We start from the raw sequence: 22,621 nt of genomic DNA, 5'->3' as shown, positions 1-22,621 counted from the left end.
TTACATGAAACATTAAACAACTCTGGAATTCATTCATCTGGTGATTGTCACTGCTACTAGCACATAAGTAGAGCTATATAGGAAATCTAACTACATAGGACTGCTAAAAACAGCTCTCAGGAGTTAGTGTCTTCTGTTTACTGATAGTGTGTTGGCATCACTTCTCCAGTTACCAGTGCAGAAGTGCATTTTCATAGCTCTTTAAATCGAACCTTCTCACCAGTCTGCCCATACCAAAACATACTGAAATAAATACACTGTCGATGCTTAGCAATTACCAGAACTATATACGAACTGTAGGATTTACTAGATCTCCAGCATAACCTAACCTGTGTATCCTAGAAGCAGACACAGACAGTAAAATCTAGCCTTGCTCACAGCTGGGAACATTTGGAACCAAATAGTTTGTTAGTGCATTACAGAGATAGGGGAAAAAAAAAATCATGAAATTCACACATGTTCAAGATCCAAATTCCACTGCAGTATTGTCATCTGCAAAACTGAACTTGTCATTTGGGACTATCTCTGCTGTATGCTTTGTTTCCTCAGGGGAGAAGGAAGAGTGTAACCTGTCCTTTTACCCAGTCATTTTCCCTGGCTCCAACAGCATAGGAGAACTAAAAATCTATAAGATTTAACCAGGTAGATAGTCTTTTGACACAGAGAAGAAAGCAGTTGCCTTCAAGCTGTTGAATCTGGCCCTCGTCCCACCCAACTCTGCAGTGTTTGGTACAGATAATGTAACAGGGGTAGAATAGGCCATACCAGCAGCAGTTTTTACTTAGGCTATTATCTTCCAGTAACCTCTTCTGGAGAGGGGAGAAGTCAGTCTAAATAGAGAAACCTTGAAATGCAGTCAGTTTTTTTTGCAAACTTCATCTGGCTTCAGTGAGATGCATATTTGAAAATCCAGCTTGAAAGCTTCAATAGAAGTAGAGATCCAAATTTGAAATCAGTGCAATGATTTTAAATGAAGCAAAAAACTTTTGACATACACTAATTGCATCAGATCTCTGGTAGGTTTCGAAAAATCAAATACATCCAAAACTCACAGATCTCCTGTTTTCTGAAAGAGAGCTCTTTTGGAGAATGTATACAGGTTTCTATCGCAGCCTTTTTTCCATGCACAGAAATCCCTCCCATCTGCTCTAGAATCAATCTTCTTATAAATTGACTTACTTTCTCTAGATAGTAGATAGTGATGCAATTGAAATAGGTTAATCTGATTTTCTTTTCCTTCTGATTTGTACCCATTTGATGCTTGTAATTCTGATTGACACTCACAGTTCCCTTTGTTATTAAACATCATCCTATTGTATTGAGGATGATCGATAGTCGAGCAGAAGAATCTGAAACATTAGAGATTCATCATAAGAGAAACACTTTTTTTTTTCTTTTTTTTTTTTTTTTCCCCAGCTTTCTTCTGTATAACAGAGTTTTATAAAACTTTCCGAAGAATGAGCAATATTTATGTATTTCTTAACTTTATATTCCCAACTTTCCCTTGGGAACAGGATGGCAAAAAAAAGCCTAGGTGTAACATTTTAGAAGTACTTCAGAGTATGTATCTGCAGTAGAATATTACACAAAGGTTTGCTAAGCCTAAATCTACCTACACTGACCCAGGCCTGTTCCACTACTTTCAGGTTAGGCTTAGCGTGAGCAAAATCTGGCAGCATGATATTGAAATGCTTTCAGTAGTACAGATGTGTTAAGTCTCAATTCTTAAACATATTTAGGATCCTCTATTTAGGGCAGGTCCTGAATAGACATAGAGTTTGTTATTAACATTTCATTCTTACAAATGGCTTGAAAGAAAAATCTCTTCTGCAAGTTCAGTGATTGGACTTATGAAGGTATCTCAGAGCCCAAAGGTGCAGACAGGTTCTGGAGGGATTTTCAAAAGTCCCTCAGTGAGCGATGTGCCTCATTTCACTGAACACTGGAAAGAGTTAAATTACAGATCTGTTCGAGTGCTTTTATCATGTCAACAAAGAGCATCTCTGCATTGCTAGATCTCTAATTATCTCTATAAGATAGTCTCCAATTAGTTGCAGATGGCTAGCAAAAGCGAAAGGAATGAAATGTTTCTGACAAATACATGCTGCTTCTGGGTTAGGAAAGGTTTTGTTTTTCTGTGTGGATTTTCTGGCAGTAGCTCTGACTCATGTTACTCTGGCTCAGTACTCTGTTGTCTCAGTATGGCTCTACGAAGTGATAGTAAATAAGGCCTGGTGAGCGGCAGACTCCGTGGAGGGATTGTTTACACAATGACGTTACAAACCCCTTTCCACAGTGATGCCATCACATCATTTCCTTAACTCCTTCATTATTATCAGTATCTTTTGGGAAGATAGGATGATGCTCTCTGACGTGTCAGCAATCAGCCTTTATTAGGGAGCTTTCAATGACGTGTTACCAGACAAATGGGGAAACTGCCTATCTTATGAATGATCACTGCAGATACTTTTTCCTGAGAAAATTATGCTTACTGAAAGAAATCAAAAGAATCTAATTACAGTGATTTTTATAGAGAGAGTTAAAAGATGCACGTCAAAAGGGACTGATACATAATTAAGATAATATCAGTTGCAATTCCCAAACCATGTAATTACTTGAAATGATTGGCATTGTGCAATCTTTATGAAAGTGAGCTACTTTGATAACAAAATGATACAACCTTGATATCAAATAGAGGAAAAAAAAAGACAGGATAATAAAACCAATATATTTGCAGGAATAATAATCAAGTAGGGAGCAGTCAATATGCTGGAAAGACAGTACAAACAGAAACCCACTAGCCGCCTCCAACTCAAAGTCTGTGCTACATGTTTGAGTCACTCTGACAGTTTGACTCACTCTGACAGTCTGGAAACCGACATGCAAAGTGAGTTGCCTAAGCTGGTGGTCAAAATCAAGACCTATAATAACAAGATAATAACAAGAAAGCGGCAAGAACTGAAGTAAGAAAGGAATAAAAAGAGTAAATTAATAGAAATGGAAGGGATCATAAGCCTTGCAATAGAAGTGCTAGACTCTTCTGAGGCATTGGATTTTTCCATGTGTTGAGTTTGCTCTAGATTCTCATAGGCACTCCAAACCCATAACTGCTAAGTAAGTGCTGGACCGTCTTGGATTCAGGCACTCAGACATCTTTGAGGATAAAGGTCTTTGTATTTCAGTTTCTTGTTGACTGTATTACACTCATAAAGACGTTAGCAATTTTTGATATGTATAAAATATTAAAACAATTAATTTAACTCACATTTTGTTCACCACAGGTGTCATTTATTTCTACAAGACCTATAGCTACTATAGCACAATGTCGTCTGTTGAAAATTAACAGGTAATTTTTCCACTCATTAAAAATGACAATCCTATCATGTCCCTGTGCCCAAGACCTGCTTGTAGGGCTGTGCTCCTAATTATGATACAGCTGTTGTTTGAATGACATCAACAAATTGTGAATTATTAATGGGCCCCAGAGTTTTGTGGACACTACTTGGAGACACCAAAACTTTCATGAACTTCAATGGATACTGAATGATCACCCATTTTGTAAAAGAAAATAAGACTGAGTAAATACTTCATTATTACTCTATTGACTACCTGTAACTCGTTTATCTTATGACCTGCAGTGTGGATCACTTCAAACTCAGTTTCTTATTTAGTTGCAGAGATATACAAGCTAAGTTTTTCTGCAAACTTTAAAATACAAAAAATAAACCACCAATACTTTATTTGGTGAGATTGGTCTTTTTTCCTAGGTAACTAGTGATAGGATGAGAGGTGGCCTCAAGTTGTGCCAGGAGAGATTCAGGAAAAATTTGTTCTCTGAAAGAGTGTTGAGGTATTAGAACAGGCTGCCCAAGGAGGTGGTGGAGTCACTGTCCCTGGAAGCGTTCAGGAACTGTGGAGATGTGGCACTGAGGGACACGGTTAGTGGGCATGGGGGATGGGCTGGCGGTTGGACTTGGTGAACTTAGAGATCTCTTCTTATCTTAATGATTCTATGTTTACTGCAAGTTTAGTAAATACATCTCTTTGTGCACTGATTCCAAAAATTACTTTTTTGTCCTCTGCTCATTTAAGCAATCTGTTTCCCTGAGATCTTGCAAAATTAAAGGATCTGACTTAATTGTCTGTATCTTGCCAAATTCATTAAACCCATTTAATCCAATCTTACCACTTTTTGGTACAAGAATGAGATCACTAAATAATTTTCTAGCATATGAATATTTTAATTACTACTCCTTTCCACCAAAGAAAATTTAATTTTTGTAACTTTTTACCTGAGAAGTACGTTGATTTCTTGACACATACACTAAACTTTTTTTGCCTCCTGCAAAAGCTACATGCTATTAACCAATAGCACTTAACTAAGTTTAAACTTAGCTCTCTGTGCTCTTCCAAAGCAGTTCTACTGGCAGCCATTCTTTCCTACTGTAACAAATTCCCTCATACATGCATTCCTGCAGCTTCATGGCTGTTGGCTGCTGTGACATATGGGATTGCTAAAGCAAGTTTGAAATTCACTGATTGGTCTTCAACATTCAACTGAATTCTACCAAATCTGTATTTTGAATCTCCACTGAAGCCTGTCATTTGTGCCTTTGTGTAGCATGCTGGTGCTGAACATCAAGGAGAGATAAAGAAATCTGATGATTTGTAAGTGACCGTGCTTTTCACTAACAAATCTCTCTTATTACAGTAAGAACTATCAAAACTAAATTTAAGAAGAATAAAATGTTATTTTGCAATCATAGAGTATTCAATTTTGCAATCATTTTGTTATTCTGTTTGTTTAGGATGAGTCAATTGTAAATTTGATCATAGTTGATCATCTGCTAAAAATCGTATCTAATTGTGAAAGGAGCAAAGCTGAAGTAAGTGGGATTTCAATCCAAGACTGTAAAGTTTTTTTTTTTTTATCCTGTAATTTTACTTTATTAAAGTATGAGAAATAATGAGGCTTATCATGAAACTTGTCATCTTTTGAAAGTAAAAAACAACCAGCAAGACCAAAAAAAATAAGCCAACACTGTAAGACCAATCACACTTCTGCACAGACTGGCAGAGAAGTCTCAACCACATGTCTGGCATCAGCCAGGTGACTTTCTTACCTTCACCGCAAACTCGGTTTCTGTTGCTTTATGAACACACCTCTTGCACACTGAATAGGAGCCAATTCCTATGTCCTCCTTGATCTCATATCCATCTGTAAAGTGAATATTGTTTCCATGTAATTGCTGTAGAGAAAGACAAAATAAATAGGGTAATCAGGACAGGGGTACATAAATGCAGGGACTAGCCTAGTTGTTCACAAAGTGTTTGATCTCATCTTCTCCACAGCTAGTGTGTTCTAAGTCTAATTTAAAAATATCTGAAGCCATTTATCTGAACAAGTGTGTCCCAGGCCTTTTAATCTTTTTCTCAGTCTGTAAGAGGGAGTTTTCCATTTAGAAGTAATAGGAAAAAAAGGAGTGATTTTGTAAACTATTTATGGAATGCAGACAACCACTTCCTATTAGAAATTCACAGGGAACTGCAGGCCGAAGTCTCTTGAGAAATCCACATTTCTCAACTACAGAAACTTATTCCTAATTACTGAAGGGCCAGATAATTTGGACGGGCAGATTGATTAGGTGATGATGCCCTCCCAAAGCCCAAATTTAAACCTTGCTGCAAACTCCATTCCAGGATTGAAGAAATCACCAGCACCTCTAAAAACCCTCTAGGACCTTCTGTCTAAAAATGTATCCTCACTGGAAAAGCCTAAACAGAACCTTGTCAGACATGTAACCATGTAAGATATGCACATATTGTATTAATACATTTTTAGAAGAAAACAGTTACATTTTTGGGGTGTAATTGTTCGGATAATAATTCACTTAGTGGTACAGAAAAGAGGTTTTAATAATGAACTATGAATTATTAAAATAGGGATGAAAGCTGGTACCATAAGCAAGGACTCTTCCCCTTGAGGCATGTGTATCTCTTGCTGTGGGTAAGAGAAAAGATTTTCCTTGTGGAAAAATCTGCAGTGTCTTTGAACAGCCCTCTTCCTCTCCCGATTCACTGTTCCTCTGATGTGCTGAGCCATTTGTAGCAATTCATTTCTGGTTTACTCCATTGTGAAATTACAATTGCTGGAGAGAATGTCATAGAGAAATGACAGCAAGAAACCAAGAATCTGGCAATTTTCCTTCCACTGCCAAGCCAGTCTGGGTTATGTGAGTATGACCAGTCTCTTGTGTAATCACAGCAGGAACACTGTGGCCTCTCTATATCCAGGAGCTTGGGCTCCATGTGTGTGGGAGCCTACGGAAATAATTAATTAAGCCTCTCTGCCAATACTGACTGTATTACATAACTCTAGACAAAACTTTTGAGTATAACATCAGTCACTAAAAAACAACACTTCATTACCTGTCCTGTAATAATGTTTCAGCTATGCAGAAGTACTTTTCATCTGAGCTGTGATAAGGTGTGATCCCTATTTCCTTCGTAGAACAGCGGAGAATGTAAACGTAAAGATAAAAGCCTTTGTAAAAAAATATATCTAATTTTCCATCTCCTATATGAAACGTGGAAACAGATGAGGGTTGGGTGAATCTGAAATGCTGAGGCAGTTTAAATACAATGTGCACATATGCACCTGCCCATCAAGTGCAAAGTTTAACATCAGCATCCATACCTGCACAATTGGATGAACGGTGATTTTGTGCACATCCTGCTGTGCAGGCTCCTGCACCAAGTTAGAGGCAACAAAGCTAAACCCTCTGAAAAGATGATGAGCATTGGCACTTGGAGGAACACCTGGGGAATCTGTAGAAGCAAGAAAATGACCTTATGAGTGGCACAAAGGATCAGAAAGTAATATTATAACAACTGCAATAGACTTAGTCACCCTGTCAGTCAGCTGCACACTCTGCTGAACTAGTAGACATGTATTTATTTAGTTCACCTCCATAATAAATGATGTGCCTTCTCTATCCCCTTACTCTGGATGTGAACAGTGCAGGAATATTATTTGCAAGATCAATCCTCTTGGATACAGAGGTTAAATCATGGTTAATTTTCATTCCAATGTGAAGCTCCATCTGTGTCAGGAGTACGCATAAGCAGAGAAGGGACAGTTTGACAAGGGCAGTAGAAGAACAGATAGCTCAAGGCAGGGCACCCCTTTGGATTAGCAGAAGTTCTCTAGGGAGTGGAAAAAAGCTGCAGGATGCAGGATCTGTCCTTTGTGGAACAGAAATTTGTGGACTACAGAAATTACAAAGGCTAAAGTAATGCAATGTGATGTATGGGTGAGGAGAATGCAAAGGAGAAAAAACCTGAAGTGAGTGTAAAAGCACAGAGCTCCCAGAGTGGTGGTCTGCAGTCTCAAAGGGATCGTTCCCTTCTCTCCCTCAAAGGGTGCAGCTTTAGGAGCTGGGATCTACCCCAGGAAGAGGCTGGCTGACTTGTCCTCAGGTGAACAAAAACTGGCTGGGGGTGTTGAAACTAAGCTCCTCACTCCAGAGGAGTTCAAAGAGCCCTGAAATGTTCTGCCTTTGGAATGAAACAACTAGAGAACAGTCTCTGGTACCTTTCTCTCAATGAGAGAAACATCCTGCCAAAACAAGAAGAGAAGTGAAGCTTCACTTAGAATTCTGAATTGCTTTGAAGAGATCTTTCTCGTACAGTGTAAATTTTGTCAAGGACACTTTCGTAAGCAGTAAGACCAGCAATGCAAACTATTCCTGGGCACGTAAAATGTAAACTGTGGATATTCTTTATTGCCCTTATCATTGTGATTTCTAAAATGTAACATGTGGTTCACTGTACAAGGTTCTGTCTTTCTGAAGCTGTAATATGGTAGAAACAACTGATCTGCTCAGAAAAACAAAACTGAGACTGCAGCTAATTCTGCATATCTACAAAGTCTCAGCTTTGGCTGAAGTCAGAAACAAGAACAGCAAGTCTAACCTCACTCCAAACTATGTGAAAAAGCCTATTCTTTGGTAAAACAAAGTGGGCTATTTGTTTATTTGTGTGTCAATGAGAACAGTCCTTGAAAATACATGGATGAATCTCATCAGACCTCTTGCATCACTGGGTACTTCTTACAATGGCGTATATACTAGAGTAGTTTTCCAAAATAGATTAATTAAAGGAAAATAGTATTTATTTTGAAAATGGAATGGGAATAATTCAAATCTTGAACGTTATTGAACTATACAAGAGTTGTGACTCAGCTCTAAACCACAAGTGCTTGGTCATCTCTGTTAAAAACAACTGTTCTTTCATAATTCACTCCTAATCTCTTTATGAAACACTATATAAGAACAACTGATTGTCTGGTGTTCAGTGTTAAATATTCACTACCACTGACTAATGTGCCCATTGTATGGACTGGATGTTAATACATTTGCGTTAAATGCAAAACTCCGTTTTATGTTAACTGTGATAGTTATGAATCCTAAATCCTTTTTCTAGTCTTGATAAATACTGAACCATTATACGTGTCTGACACACTTGCAAACACCAATCTCCTATAATGGCTATCTTCCTAACTGTGAAAGCTATAACGCTTTGTCCTTCCTGAGCATCTTACAGTATTACAGTATTCATAAAGGCCTAATAAATCTGTAGTAACTTACTTCAGCATTCTTCACCTAGGGTTAGTAAACATTAGTATTTTATTTGCAGAAGAGGAGATTTAGATACCTGAGGTGCAATTTTACATACATTTTCTCAGCAGTAAGGCCAGCCTAAGATGCCTGTGCTGCTTGTGGAAAACAGCCCAACCATTTACAACAGTGCAACCATTTGTGGGCTGAACTCTAAGTTGGATTACTGCAATGATCTTGGTTTGATTCGTGTTCAAATAATCACTTATGGCCTGGATCACTTCTGCTCCCTATGAGGCTCCGTAGACAGCTGAGTCAACATAAATAAAACGTTTGTGGACTTCAGAAATAAGTGACCAGAAAAACTGACTCAAACACAGATGAATCCCTCAGAAAAGGTAATGTAAAACTGTATCTGCAATGATGAACTGTCAGTATTGGAACTGCACCTTTAGAATCATCAGAGGAGAGCTTAGGAATCTGCAGAAACATGTTTCAACCTCCAGACTAAAGCTTTCTGTGAAACAGCAGACTACTAGAATGGCAAGTGACTGGTTGCAGAACTTTGACTAAACCTGATTCTAGGCAGTAGAACTCATTTAATAATTGAAGAAACATCTATGGAATACATAATTAAATACTAGCTTGTAGAGATACAAAGTTCTTTGAAGCCTAGAACAGTTACATTCAGCTAATATAAACAACAGTAATAGCTATAAAATAGCCAATAATTACATCGTTTCACTATAAACAATGCAGACATATTAATGTGAAGTTGGTGAAATTTTCCTGTCTTTTCTCAGAAATGCAAAACACTCATTGCTGTTGGGTATCACAAAACCTAGGAGCTCCACTGGTGATCAGACTTTTTGACTGAGTGGAATGGGGAGGGTGATTATGAATGAAATGAACCACTAAAAAGATCCATCACTCACATCACAGTGTGCCACTGTGCTAACCTGTGGGGGTCCGAGATGTGAACTCTGGATCAAAGTGGAAAGTGTCTTCTGGCCGTCCCACTGCAGGCTTGAAAGGCGGCTTGATTTCTTTTCTGTACAATTTCTAGAAGAAGAACAAACCACAGTCAGCAACCTGGCAACAAATTCTGCTACTTCAAACCTCACATACAGGCTCCCCTGCTTTGGTGAAGCCTTTGTTATCCTGGAGCCATCCTTGCAGGACTGACAAAGAGGATGATGAAGCCACAGTACTGGCTCTTGTTTAACTGGCAGGTTTCAAATCTATGCCCTGGCTGGTCCCTGCAGTTCTTAGTTATCAAGACTCAGAATGTCAGCGCAACGTTTCTGGTCAAAATTTAGACTGTGAACAGTCTATCTGGAGCATCTGGAAATTCACTGATCTTAAGGGCAGGATTGGAACATGCAATGGTAACACTAGGAAACCACATATGGGTGAGCTGAGCATCACATTAGTGACAACAAGCTCAAAGAACCACTTGGAAGCAGTGACTGCTTTAGCATTTTTTTGTTTGTCAAGAACTAGCAATATGTTTGACACCCTGCCAGACGGAGCTGAGCAACAGGCCTTGCTGCTTGGAGCTCACAAGCTAAACAAGAGATTTGTTCTTTTGGCATATCTGGTGAAGTAGAAGGAGCTCACAGAAAAAGATTAGATGAAATCTATCCAATCTTCCCATCTAAAGGCAGTAGGAAGAAAGCACTGCAGATGGGAGGGAAATCACTTTCTGGATGAAAATGTAGATTGAGCAACTGAACAGAGAAACAAAACTAAGGAAAAAGATAAGGAAGAGGGGAAGGTGTATAGTAGGTAACATCTGGGTGAATTTTTGCTGGGGAGTGAGGGTGCACGTAGGGTACCACCTAAGTAACAGGCACCATATATGTATACCAATACCTCGCCTTTGTTTCAAGGGATCTCCTGGCCTCTTTACTCATATTTAGCAATGTTTAAGAAACTGCTCCACTGTGTTTCTTTGCAAGCATTCATATGCACACACACACACATTCTGGAAGATGAATAAACGTAGTATGTCTGGAAATGATCCAAAGCCTACAGAGGTTAAAGGAAAGAGTCTGACTGATTTCAACTATCTTTGCATTATCTCTGCTTGAAGTGGCCAAACCTGGGCACCATGCTGATGGCAGCACCAGGAACAAAGCTCCCATTTGACTCTCTGCCCCATGTTTCCATCCCTAGGCTTTCTCCCTTTCTGGCAATGCTTTTGTTCTCAGGTTTCAAAGAACTGAATTTGTTGCCACAGTTTCCAATAATTAGCATGTCTGAGCAGAAATATTTTGTTTCTTTCAAACTTTCAAGTCATGATAAGAGCTGGAGAGCAATTTAATGACTGTTTACAATATATATATTCTCAAGGTATCTTTTAAAACAACTTCATAATGAGCTGGTTTTCCAAAACATTTAATGGAGATTAAATATATGCCTGTCCAGCTCTCTGCAAGCAGGAAGATTTTTTTTTTAAACTGTGATTTTTGTGGTGAATTAACTTCTATAATATAAAGCATGTGGTCAAACCTAATATATATATGCATCAACATAATTTAAACTTTATTTTGCATAGATAAATAACAGTTATTGAGGCAGGACATTCTGCAGCATAGTATTAGCATTAGTATAAAGCAGATGTTTGTGGCTGAACTATGATTCCTCAGAAAAGTGGAATGGTGAGGTTGGAAATGACTCTGCAGTAATTAATGGCCATTTCACCATAAAAAAGTTCCTGCTTGTGCAAAATTGCTCCATATCTTCTGAGAGAAAAAGAGATAAATAATTGTTGTAAGCCACAGTGGAAAGCTAGTCTTCCAAATAATTAAAAGCCAATTGTGATCTTAAGCAGGAAGTGTCACTCATCAACTGAAAAGTATAAACCTATTAATTAACATACACATTTTTCTGTCTGCAGGGCGCTTTAAAAGAGCACTCAGCACCTACTGTGGGTTTTCCTCTTGCTAGGATTTAACCTTGAGTAAGCTATTTGCTTCCAGCTTCCTTCTATTTGTCTTAATTCACAACTGCAGTGCCTCTACTGCAAAAAGCAATCTGGTCACACACACATGCTTCCTCCTTGAATTAAATGCACTCCTCATCCTGTGAGGTCCAAAAATTGGAAAACATTTTAGAACTGTACATCATTTGGGAACTGCACTCTCTTTTCATTATCATAACCATATTCTGCCCAGCCTCTCGATTCTTCCCTCCATCTGTAGTTTCTTAAGTGCTGTTGGATCTACTTTTGTGTTTTGAATCCCTAACCCACATCCTCCTCTACTGAGGAGGGATTTGAGATTCATCATGAGTCACATGCCACCTAAAGATGTGTAATCACAAATCTGCTTGATGGGAGGGGATGGAAACAAAGAAGTTGCTTGTGTGGGAGAAAGGAACCTCCTGAGTGCAAACTGGTTGACACCCTTTTCCATTTCCTTTTCCACTTGCAATTGAGTTTGTTTCCAGTGTTTCTGACTAGGTGATTAGGAACATACAAAGGTCAACAGCCTAAAATATTTTTCATCCCAGCTTTTTGAATCAGGTAGCTAGATCGAATTGTGAAAAACAAGAGTGAGCAGAGCAGAGTCATTTGCAGGCTTTGCTATCCTGGCTCTACTGCTCTGAGACAACCATTACAACCACAGCCAATTCATTGAAGCAAACTAAACCACAATGCAGAGTTAAAAGTGAAGGCTTACTGCGGGCAGAACACATCTTCCTTTAAATGGCCCATATCCTGTTGACGCCAATTCACAGGCAACACAAACTGACCTAAGAATCATGGCTATTGTTTTCCATAAAAACAGAGAGCAAATCTCTCAGAGGATTTAAGATCCTTCTAGTCTTTCCAAGAATATTTCTGATTTTAGGTAAAACATATTAACTGATCATGTCTTATCACAGTCCCAAAATTACTTGAGGCTGGTGGCATATCTCTTCCACATTGATCTCTTCCAACATAAAATCAAGCAGAATGGCAAATGACATAACAAGATAAGTCTGGATTATTGTATTTGACCATTTTTATCTGTCTCTCAAATAACTTCTGGTGATTTTTAAACAGCTATCATCATGTCTGCTGATGACATCAAGCCGAGTGGTATGATTGATAAAGCAGAAGGAAGGGTTGCCATCCAGAGGGACCTTGATAAACTTGAAAGGTGGGACCTTGTGAACCTAATAAGGTTCAACAAAGCTAAGTGCAAGGTTTTGCACTTGCGTCGAGATAATCCCAGATATGTAAACAAACTGGGAGAAGAAATCCTTGAAAGTAATCCTGCTGTGAAGGACTACGGGGGCCCGGTTGATGGAAACCTTAACATGAGCCAGCAGCATATGTGCTTGCAGTTCAGAAGGCCAATGGTAACCTGAGTTCCACCAGAAGAGGGGTGGCCAGCAAGGCAAGGTGATCATTCCCCTCTACTCTGTCCTTGTGAGGCCCCAGCTGGAATCTGCATTCAAGTCTGGAGCCCCCAACACAGGAAGGATGTGAAGCTTTTGGAGAGGGTCCAGAGGAGTGCCATGAAGATGGTCCAAGAGCTGGGGCACCTCTCCTATGACGGTAGGCTGAAGGAACTGGGCTTGTTCAGCCTGGAGAAGAGAAGGCTACAGGAAGACCTCACTGCACTTTCCAGTATTTAAAGGGAGTTTATAAACAGCAAGGAAACCAACTTTTTACACAGGTAGATACTGATAGGACTTTAAAACTAAAGGAGTGGAGATTCAGATGGGGAAGTTTTATACTGAAAGTGGTGAGGTGCTAGAACAGTTTGCCCAGAGAGGTTAGGGAAGTCCCATCCCTGGAGGTGTTTACGGCCAGCTTGGATGGAGCTCTGGGCAGTCTGATCAAGCACCTGATCTTGTGGCTGGCAAACCTGCCTGTGGCAGGGGGGTTGGAATGTGATGATCCTTGAGGTCCCTTCCAACCCCAAGCCATTCTATGATTCTGTGAACTCTAGTCACAAGAGTCCTGGTTTGGACTTCTACAAAACCCATAGAAGAAAATGTATATGTGATGTGCCTGGAAAACATATTAAAAAAAAAAAAAAAAAAAAGAGGAAATGGTTTAACTATTTAGTCATTTCCTTGACCGAGCTTCTTTGATAAAAAATTGAATTATTCCTCAGACACCTTTCAGAAGTAGAAGGATGCTACCCTCCACAGTGTAGTACCCTCCACATGTAGTGCAAGATACATCTACTTGTCATAGAAAACCCAATAAGCAGACAAAAAGATGAACTGCCTACTAAAATGTTGGTCCTCTCCTAGATTAATGGCACAATGCTATTACCTTCAAATGATAGAAAAGTTAGCAGAATTCAGGCCTCCAAACAAACTTTTGCTGTTAGTAAAATCTGCCTTAAATAACACAATTCCAGTTCAGTTTGATCTGTGATTAATATTAGAGGAAATAGAACTCGTGTCCTCTTTCTTCCTACTTCTTCCCAGCAGTATCTGACAGTTCATTTTCTAGTATGCCATTTGCTCCAGTTCTAATTTGGTCTGTCATCTAAACAAAAAACACTGCTTTTGTCTCATTCCTCTGCCTGCAGTCTGCAAAAATGAATTTCATTTTTCATTTTCAATGAAAAGCCAGAAATTCTTTAAGCATGACCTGGAAAGAAGAAACAGTAATACAAATAGCAGCAACCAGGCTGTACTTTCTAAGATCCAGTGATTGAAATTATCTGAAGGCAACTCAGTTTGGGTCTCTTTTTTCCAAGCTACGGCAGGGGAGATTCAGGCTGGACATGAGGAAGTATTACTTTTCAGAAAGGGTGGTCAGGCACTGGAATGGACTGCCCAGGGAGGTGGTGGAGTCACCGAGCCTGGGGGTGTTCAAGGAAAGACTGGATGCTGTGCTGAGGGACATGGTTTAGTGGGAGCTATTGGGAATAGGTGAACAGTTGGACTGGATGATCTTTTAGGTCTTTTCCAACCTTGGTGATTCTATGATTCTATGATTCTATGATTCTTTGTCTTAGAGAGATAAGAGTGCAAAGGCAGTAAGCAATTAAAAGATCTCAATTAAAGGAAGGAGTTGGACAACTGATCTTCCTGTAAATCCCAGGCTTGATCAGAAAAGACAGTCCATTCATTTAGTGAAAAGCTATCCAATTTGTGTCAGAGTGCCAACAAAAAGCTTTAGAGCAGTAAGACAGACTTTTGCAGAAACCTTCACCTATTTTTCATCCTAGGAAATGGGTACTTGAAGTTTTGTTGCTAGATGACAATAGCAGTAAAAATAATAGTTATACAGTAATTAGCTCATGCTATAATTTATATTTTGGCATAAATACTCTGATTAGATTCTTTAATTCGTTCAGTGCTACCTACACAGAAGATGTTACACCTGGACTGAAGGACAATGCCCCAGAATATGAGAATGCAGCCAAGATATTGTGGGAAAGGACTAGAGGAGGACAATTTTCTATAGCCACATCCATATTTGCCAGGATTGCACCTATTGCTTCTGCCGTGCTTAGCATGAGCATCTGGAGCATCATAACAGGCCTCCTTACATCATGTATGTCATTTCCATTGCGTTCACTGCCTGCATCCAAAACCAGACACTGTGTCTGGTTGTGTCTGTTTAAAGACAATGAAAGATGGGAAACAAGTGGGAAATGACTGCTCCAACAGGTAAACATTTCACTGATAGAGACAATAAGCAAGCTCTTATTCAAAACCCAAGGGAACAGCTCTGACAGTAAATGAAGATACGATTTATACATTTCTACCTTCAATTCTAATGACTTCATCAGTATGATATCTAGACATCACATATAACTTGGAAAGAAGGAACTAACTCTCATTTCCGTTTTAAATCTTTTCATAAACTGATACTAAGCAGATTGGTGGCTTTTTTTTTTTCTAGTTAGCATGTCACTTCTGTTGTAGGAAAAAGCTTGCTTAAAAATGACCTCTTTTTACACTGGGTTTCTAGAAGACAATAACCCATTGTGATCACAGAATCACACAGAATCACAGAATCACAGAATCACCCGGGTTGGAAGGGACCTCAAGGATCATGTAGTTCCAACCCCCCTGCCTAGCAGGGCCACCAAACATACACATTTAGATCAGGTTGCCCAGGACCCCGTCCAACCTGGCCTTGAACACGTCCAAGGACGGGGCATCCACAACCTCCCTGGGCAGCCCGTTCCAGGGCCTAACCACTCTCCTCGTAAAGAACTTCCCCCTAACATCCAACCTAAATCTTCCCTCCTTCAACTTGGATCCATTGATCCTTTGTGATAAAGGGACTTTGGATATAGGATCATTTTACTACAGCCCCTGAAAGTTTCTATGCTGCCAATTGCAGTAGTTCTGTCTATCAGAGTTGTCAAGGTGCCTTAGAAGCTCTCCAGGAGAGATTGCCTGTTGTCCATGGAGGCCTTTATGTTACAAAGATATAAATCAAATTCACATCCTGCCTCAGTGCTGTTTTTTGTTGATTCTTTTTTCTTCAATACAGAGATCAGCACTAAACATCTATGCCTAATCCATTTCTGCTCTCCATACATGCTCTGCTTCTGTCCATAGAGAACTTGTTAACAGTGGGATCACCATCCTAACTCCAAGTCTTGGCTTTAGTTCAGGACTGTTGTGGCTCATGTCACTCTGAAATTCATACATTACTGCTGCTGTACCTAAGTAAGTCTCCCAAGATATCCCTGAGTGATAGTAAAATAAGGAATAAATGAGGAACTATATTATAAAGATAGTTAACCTATGCAATAATGATTAATCTGTATCCAAGAGAGTGCAATGAGAACTAATCAGATTGGATTAAAATAAGTTTTTACAGCTATATTTTACAGTGAAGTTACAGTCTAAATAAGACATCATAAGGAGTTAATTGTACTTCCCTCTCTAGCTCCAAGTTACCCTTGTGCACATCTAGCCTGCTCATGGTATGTATTTCCCTTGCCTGCCCACATGAACTTACTCAAATGATGGAGGACTGTGAAAATTCCTTAGGACAGGAAAGAGTGGATCTTTGTCAAGATACACTGGCTCATTTCTCCATGATTTAAGGAAATGCTACACTAGCAAAAGGGAAAGGAGACATGTCATCACTGTTCCAATGTTCCCAACTAAACTAAGATTTAAACACCTGCCCCAAAGGTGAAGACCATGGAGATATAAGAGGAACAGAAGCAGTAATAGTATCAATAAAAACCTTTTCCAGATTCTATTTGTTTGAATACCTTCAGAGTTGATAAAGTTGTAAAGCTTTTATATAGCATCTTATGATCAGTAAAAAGCAGAAGATGAAGAAGAGTCTGGATTCCAGAACCTATGTAAGAGGACAAAAAAACAGTGGAGCCATGAAGAAAAGTCTCAAACTCCATTTCCATTGATTATCTAGTAACATGCTAATGACTCATGCCAACTCTTCAGCATGCTTTTCAAAGTAGCTTCATGCGGTTTTCTAAAATAAATGATTCTGCAGGCCGTTTAGAGGCCACTTGGGCACCATAAAATGTGCTTTCACAGAGGAATTAGCTTTATTGAAAAGCCATGGGCAGTGGTTTGAAGATGGCTGTGTGACAGACATTCACACTGTTTTACCAGAATTTATTGTAAGAACTGAACCAGTAAGAACAGCGACGTGTTTTAAAGAGACAGAACAATACCATAACACAAGTCAGACAAAATTAAACAAGAAAATATTAGTGGATGCAGAAAAAGGGAGCTCTGATGCATTGACAGATGCAAAAATAATGAACAAAAAGTGTTTGCCTCCAAGTTTCTTTAAAAAAGCAAGGCTTAACCTGCTGCAAGTCTGAGCTGAATATTTAGCTAAACTCTACTGTTAGCTTTATGAGCTGTATCTGATAGCAATAAAATAAATCCTTGTTTACAATTCTATGAATCATGTCTGTTTGACATTTCTTATTGGAACTATGTTATATTTGATAAAATGACTGCTGTTCCAATTTTGAACGCTGATGTTAAATTAATGACTCACCTCAATAAAACATCAACCACTTGTGAGAAGAGTTGCTATTTCCTGTACTGGTTGGCTGTTTTGTATACCCAGTAATGTAAAAGCATTGCTCTGAAAATCCTTCTATTTAGTACATTTCTGTAGCACCCATCACAGTATCGTAAAAGAGTCAGATCCTGTCTGATATTAACATAAGTGAAAACAGACAAGAAGGTGCTGATAAAGTCACCTTAGAAGATTTATGATTTCCCTGGCATGATGTAGCACAACCTGCTGTACACCAGCCAATGCCAGTAGTTGTGTTTGGGAAATGATGAGCCTGGAAGTCTTGGGGCTGCTTGGAGCTGCAAGTGTATATATGTGAAAGAGAGGATCTGGAGCTACTCTGTATAATTCAAAGAGAGAAAAGGATTCCTGGAGGTTCCTGACATTGTAAGGAATAAAACTAGGATTTAGTCCCACTTGCCAGATCCAATGAGAAAGGGCAAGTATATAAATATGAAACATAAAAGAATAAAAACCAAGAACATCAGCCTCTCTTCTGAGCATCTCCTTCAAACCCAGTTCTTTGGCTCTGTTTTCCTTTGCAACTAAAATACAAAATCATAGAATCACCAGTGTTGGAAAAGACATCTAAGATCATTCAGTCCAGCCATCCATCTATCACCAATAGTTCTCACTAAACCATGTCCCTCAGTACAACAGCTAAATGTTTCTTGAACACCTCCAGGGTTGGTGACTCCCTGGGCAGCCCATTCCAGTACCTGACCACCCTCTTGGAGAAGTATTTCTTAACATCCAACCTGAATCTTGCCTGATGCAACTTGAGGCCATTCTCTATAATCCTATTGCTAGTTACATGGGAGAAGAGGCCAACTCCTGCCTCTATACAATCTCATTCAGGTAGTTATAGAGAGCACTAAGATCTCCCCTCAGCCTTCCTCTTCTCCAGATTGAATAATCCCAGCTCCCTCAGCCACTCCTCATAAGGCCTTTGCTCCTGACCCATCACAGCTTCACAGTCCTTCTCTGGACACGTTCCAGGGCCTTGATGTCTTTCTTGTAGTGAGGGACCCAAAACTGAACACAATACTTGAGGTGTGGCCTCAGCAATGCTGAGTATAGAGAATATGAAATATTACAGGAATAGTTTCATTTAAAGCTCATCATTTCACTCTGACTCAGCTTTCACAGTTGATGCAGAGTTTAATGTAGAAATTAGATAAATAGTCTTAGATAGTACTGTCATAAGACAGCCCATCAAACAAAACAGAAAAAAGAAATCAGAGAAAACTAAGTAGATTTCTGTTTCTTTCATATTTAGATATATAAAAAAATATTTATACATACACAAGAGATATAGGAACCAACTTAAAAAGCTCTAGATCCTCTGTTAGAGTTCACTTAACCTTTCTGATAAACACGGAAGTCAGACTTCCAAATTTAGCAAAGAAAAATGAAAAAATTAAGGTTTCTTCACTTACGTTCCAGTCTATAGTAATAAAGAAAGGGTGACGTTTAATTTCTTCCACTCCATCGAATCCAGCACCTGACAGGAAAAAGAAAGAATCAACATAATGTCATGTTTAGTAGAGTGCATCTTCTTCTAATTTCTTCTCCAAGTCCTTTTTTTTTTAAAAACCAGAGTCACCATCTAAAATTTTCTTCTAATCAAGAAAACCTGAACAATACAACTGCCTAACTGTACAAACAAACATATATACAGACCATGGCACTTCATTAATGAAAACTTGATGGCTGAGGGTTTTTATTTTCCTTTAAGTGAGTTTGTTGCCACAATAGCTCTCTTCGGGGTTCAGGTAGGATGTAGGATTTCAGATACAGCACAGCACAGGCACTTAGCAAGGCCAGGAGAAGTTCCAAAATGTCCTGATGTTCCCCTAAGGCTATGGCTGCCTACTGCCACCAACAGTGGTTGCTGTTGATTGCCTAATCTTCTCTAATCCTCTTCTATCTCTACAGATAGGAAAAGCTGCAATACAAGTAAGTTCCGACTCAAAATACCAAAAGGTTCCAACTGATTTGAGATAAGGCAACACTTTAGGTTCCCCCTTTTCAAATATCATATTCAAATTTGCATGAGCATCAAAGTCATCACTCTCAGTGATATCTTTCCTTCACTATTAATAGTGTCAATTTCCTCTTAAGTACACTATTGGATATTTAAGAAAACTACTCTGAGATCTGGTAATGAATCTTAATCTGGAAAGACTGCTATTTTGTCAGTTTTGTTGAATTTAATTGCTTCAATGCCATCACAAAAAAACAAATATTCAGTAATAATTAAACAACTGTCAGAGATGACTTAGGATGCTATTTTGGGGGGTTTGATTTGACTTCATTAATAGGACTTTTAATTATTTTTTCAGTTGGAGAAAAAACACTTGGAAGCAAAGGCTTCATACTGCAGTTTTGAAACCAGTTTTTGAAAGGTACCCAGCACTTCTTTACAAGGATGCTTAGTTGCCTCGATTTCCAAAAGGACTCAGGATTAATAAGCATCTTGCAAAAGGCAATCAGCACCTCAGGGGACTCAGTTTTTTATGGTTTTTTTAATGCAGTATTTGTACTGAAGAATCAACATTACAAGCAGTTTTAGAAAGGTCTTGTCAACTCCAGCTTTTGTAAAATGTGACATCTGCTCTCCTTGTGTACACGACATTACCAATGTTTGCCAAAATGCACTGATCAGGAACGGCTTCCTACAGCCTACTTAATGTTCACTGATGAGTGAATACAAAAAGCAAAGACTTTGTGAACATAACATGCAGGATTATGTCAGGCCTTCTGGATAATATTTCAAAAGGAACACAGTGCTGATTACTTCCCCATACTGGTAATCTAATAGTATAGACAAACATGAGTGATGCACACGATGATAAACAATCTTAGCTTGATATAAAAAATTACATGTGCTGAGGTGACCCTTTGGGCTATGATTAATAGTTCTAGAAAAATGGATAATTAAATCAAATCTTAGAGAGACTAAAGAGAACAAACACTGAACATCACTGTATCGCTATATAATTTCTGTTGTACACCTGCAATGTGAGTGTGGAATATAGTTGATTCCCTCACTTAGTAAAGGGTATATTTTTTATAGGTAGAAAAGATCAAAAAGAAAGAGAGGAAGAGTATGGAATGACTGAGTAAGCTGACGATTTTTAATGTGGAAACACACAACTGAGGAGAGTATATGACAGATCAAAAAGTCATGATTGCTTGGAAAGAAGGAATGGGCATCAACCGTTTCACATATCTTTTCCAGTACTTGATTTACGTCAGGAAATGATGCTACTAGGAATCAGGTACAGAGCATCCTGGAGGTCTTTCTTCAGACAGCAGCCAGCTGTGTGATATGGAATTCCGAGAAAAAGAGGACACGGATGTAAAATACTTATATAGGTTCAGGAGGAGATCAGAAAAGTGTATGAAAAAGACATCTGCTGAAGAAATCTGCTTCACTGACAAACCAAAAGAGGTTCAGGAAACTCCTTGCTTGAGCTTAAAGCAGATGGAGGCCAAGAGAGAATTCAGGTGAAGTATTACAGGTTTATTCTTGCTCTTTGTGATGCAGTTTATGACTTCTAGTTGTTCATCAAGAATATACTAAGACTATACTGAGAATAGACTAAGACAGTAACTTACCTTATGTCTTCTTATTTGTTTTTTTCCATGCATAGTCTAAGTCTGTACTAGATATCCCTAGCTGATTCATTCCAATTTCAGCAGTTCCAGCAGAAAGATGAAACTGACAAAGTTACTCTGAAAAGAATTACATTTAGCAACTCTTTGGAGAAGAAATATCTGTGATAAATGTATTGTGCTCAGTTGGTGGCGACTGGAAACTTTGTAATGTGCATTCGATGTTCTTTACTAAATGAGGATGAAACTCAAGTGCCAAACCAATGTCAGAGAGCTAGGATAAATGCTACACACACTCCTAAGTTGCTGGTAGCATTCCCTAGGCTGAGGATAACTGGCAATATATTCAATCTTCTCTGCCCTGTTTCACTTTTTCCTGTTTTGTGGGCTTATGGATACACTGTGTGATGGGAAGGAAACACCTTTTTAAGACGACCTATTTGAAACCCACACTTTTTGTTCATTTTTTTTTTTTTTTCCCCTATAAAAACACAGAAACCAGAACCAAGAACCAAGCCCACCTATAACTACTGCTGTTTGTGGAGGACTGAAATGTGCAGAAAGGAATGCAGCATGCAGTTGACATGGGTATTTGTTTGAAAAATTAGCATTTCCCAATTGAGGCCACCTTGGAGCTCTGGCACAGAAAGAATACGTTGTTGGGAATGTGATGGCTTGTATCCATCTCTGGCTAGCTTGGTGTATTAAAGCGATTTAGGACGGTAATAGCCTAAGTTTGCAAAGAGCAATGGACTTCTAACTCATAGCAGCTAATTTTACATTGCAGAGAAGACTCAGTCCTTCCTGCAGTTTTTATTCCCTGATCTTCCCTGCTGTGAGAACCTATTGGTACAGCCCACATCTGCCTCATAGCCCCTGTGCTCTGACTGCAGGCAGTAGCTTACGACCCAGTCCCCTCCAAAGCAGAAGAGACATGGTCTGAGGGTGTTAGCCTTGGGGGCAGTTCAGAGAGCCCCCAGGGGCCATCCTGGACCTGTGTGGAAATCAAAGGGAGAAGTTACAGTGGAGGTGCTTACAGTTGCTTACACCTCTCTGGATCCACCCTGAACATCTGAGACCTGTGTGGAAATCAAAGGGAGAAGTTACAGTGGAGGTGCTTACAGTTGCTTACACCTCTCTGGATCCACCCTGAACATCTGAGGCCATTCATCTACTGTCAAGAAATCTACAGTGGTACTGGTAAGATACGTGCTTTCATAGAGAAAACAAGCCCAGAAGTCCCATCTGGATTCTCTTGCTTCATAGAAATGGACAGTTCTTGGAATAAGGATAAGGACTGAGAAGAACACTGAATTGCAGCACATGGTGTCACACACTATGGCCACAAACCTACCACCTTCCTCTGGATTTCTATTTTTCTGTTTGTTTTGTT

The 22,621-nt window shown here is 39.1% G+C and overlaps 1 protein-coding gene across 3 annotated transcripts in view; it reads right to left on the bottom strand.

The window, feature by feature from the left end:
* Positions 1 to 22,621, bottom strand: part of RPS6KA2 (ribosomal protein S6 kinase A2) — a gene marked incomplete at both ends in the record, with an annotated part of 258,686 nt that overhangs the window by 19,935 nt on the left and 216,130 nt on the right. For all 3 annotated transcript variants that reach the window (XM_079550851.1, XM_079550852.1, XM_079550853.1), the window contains 4 exons: positions 5,124 to 5,249; positions 6,698 to 6,828; positions 9,578 to 9,680; positions 19,047 to 19,111. In XM_079550851.1, the coding sequence (XP_079406977.1) occupies positions 5,124 to 5,249; positions 6,698 to 6,828; positions 9,578 to 9,680; positions 19,047 to 19,111 (425 nt within the window). The remainder of the gene's footprint in view (positions 1 to 5,123; positions 5,250 to 6,697; positions 6,829 to 9,577; positions 9,681 to 19,046; positions 19,112 to 22,621) is intronic.

This window comes from Tetrao urogallus, assembly GCF_951394365.1.
Source record: "Tetrao urogallus genome assembly, chromosome: 2".
NCBI lineage: Eukaryota > Metazoa > Chordata > Aves > Galliformes > Phasianidae > Tetrao > Tetrao urogallus.
This window is presented reverse-complemented; position numbering and strand designations above follow the sequence as displayed.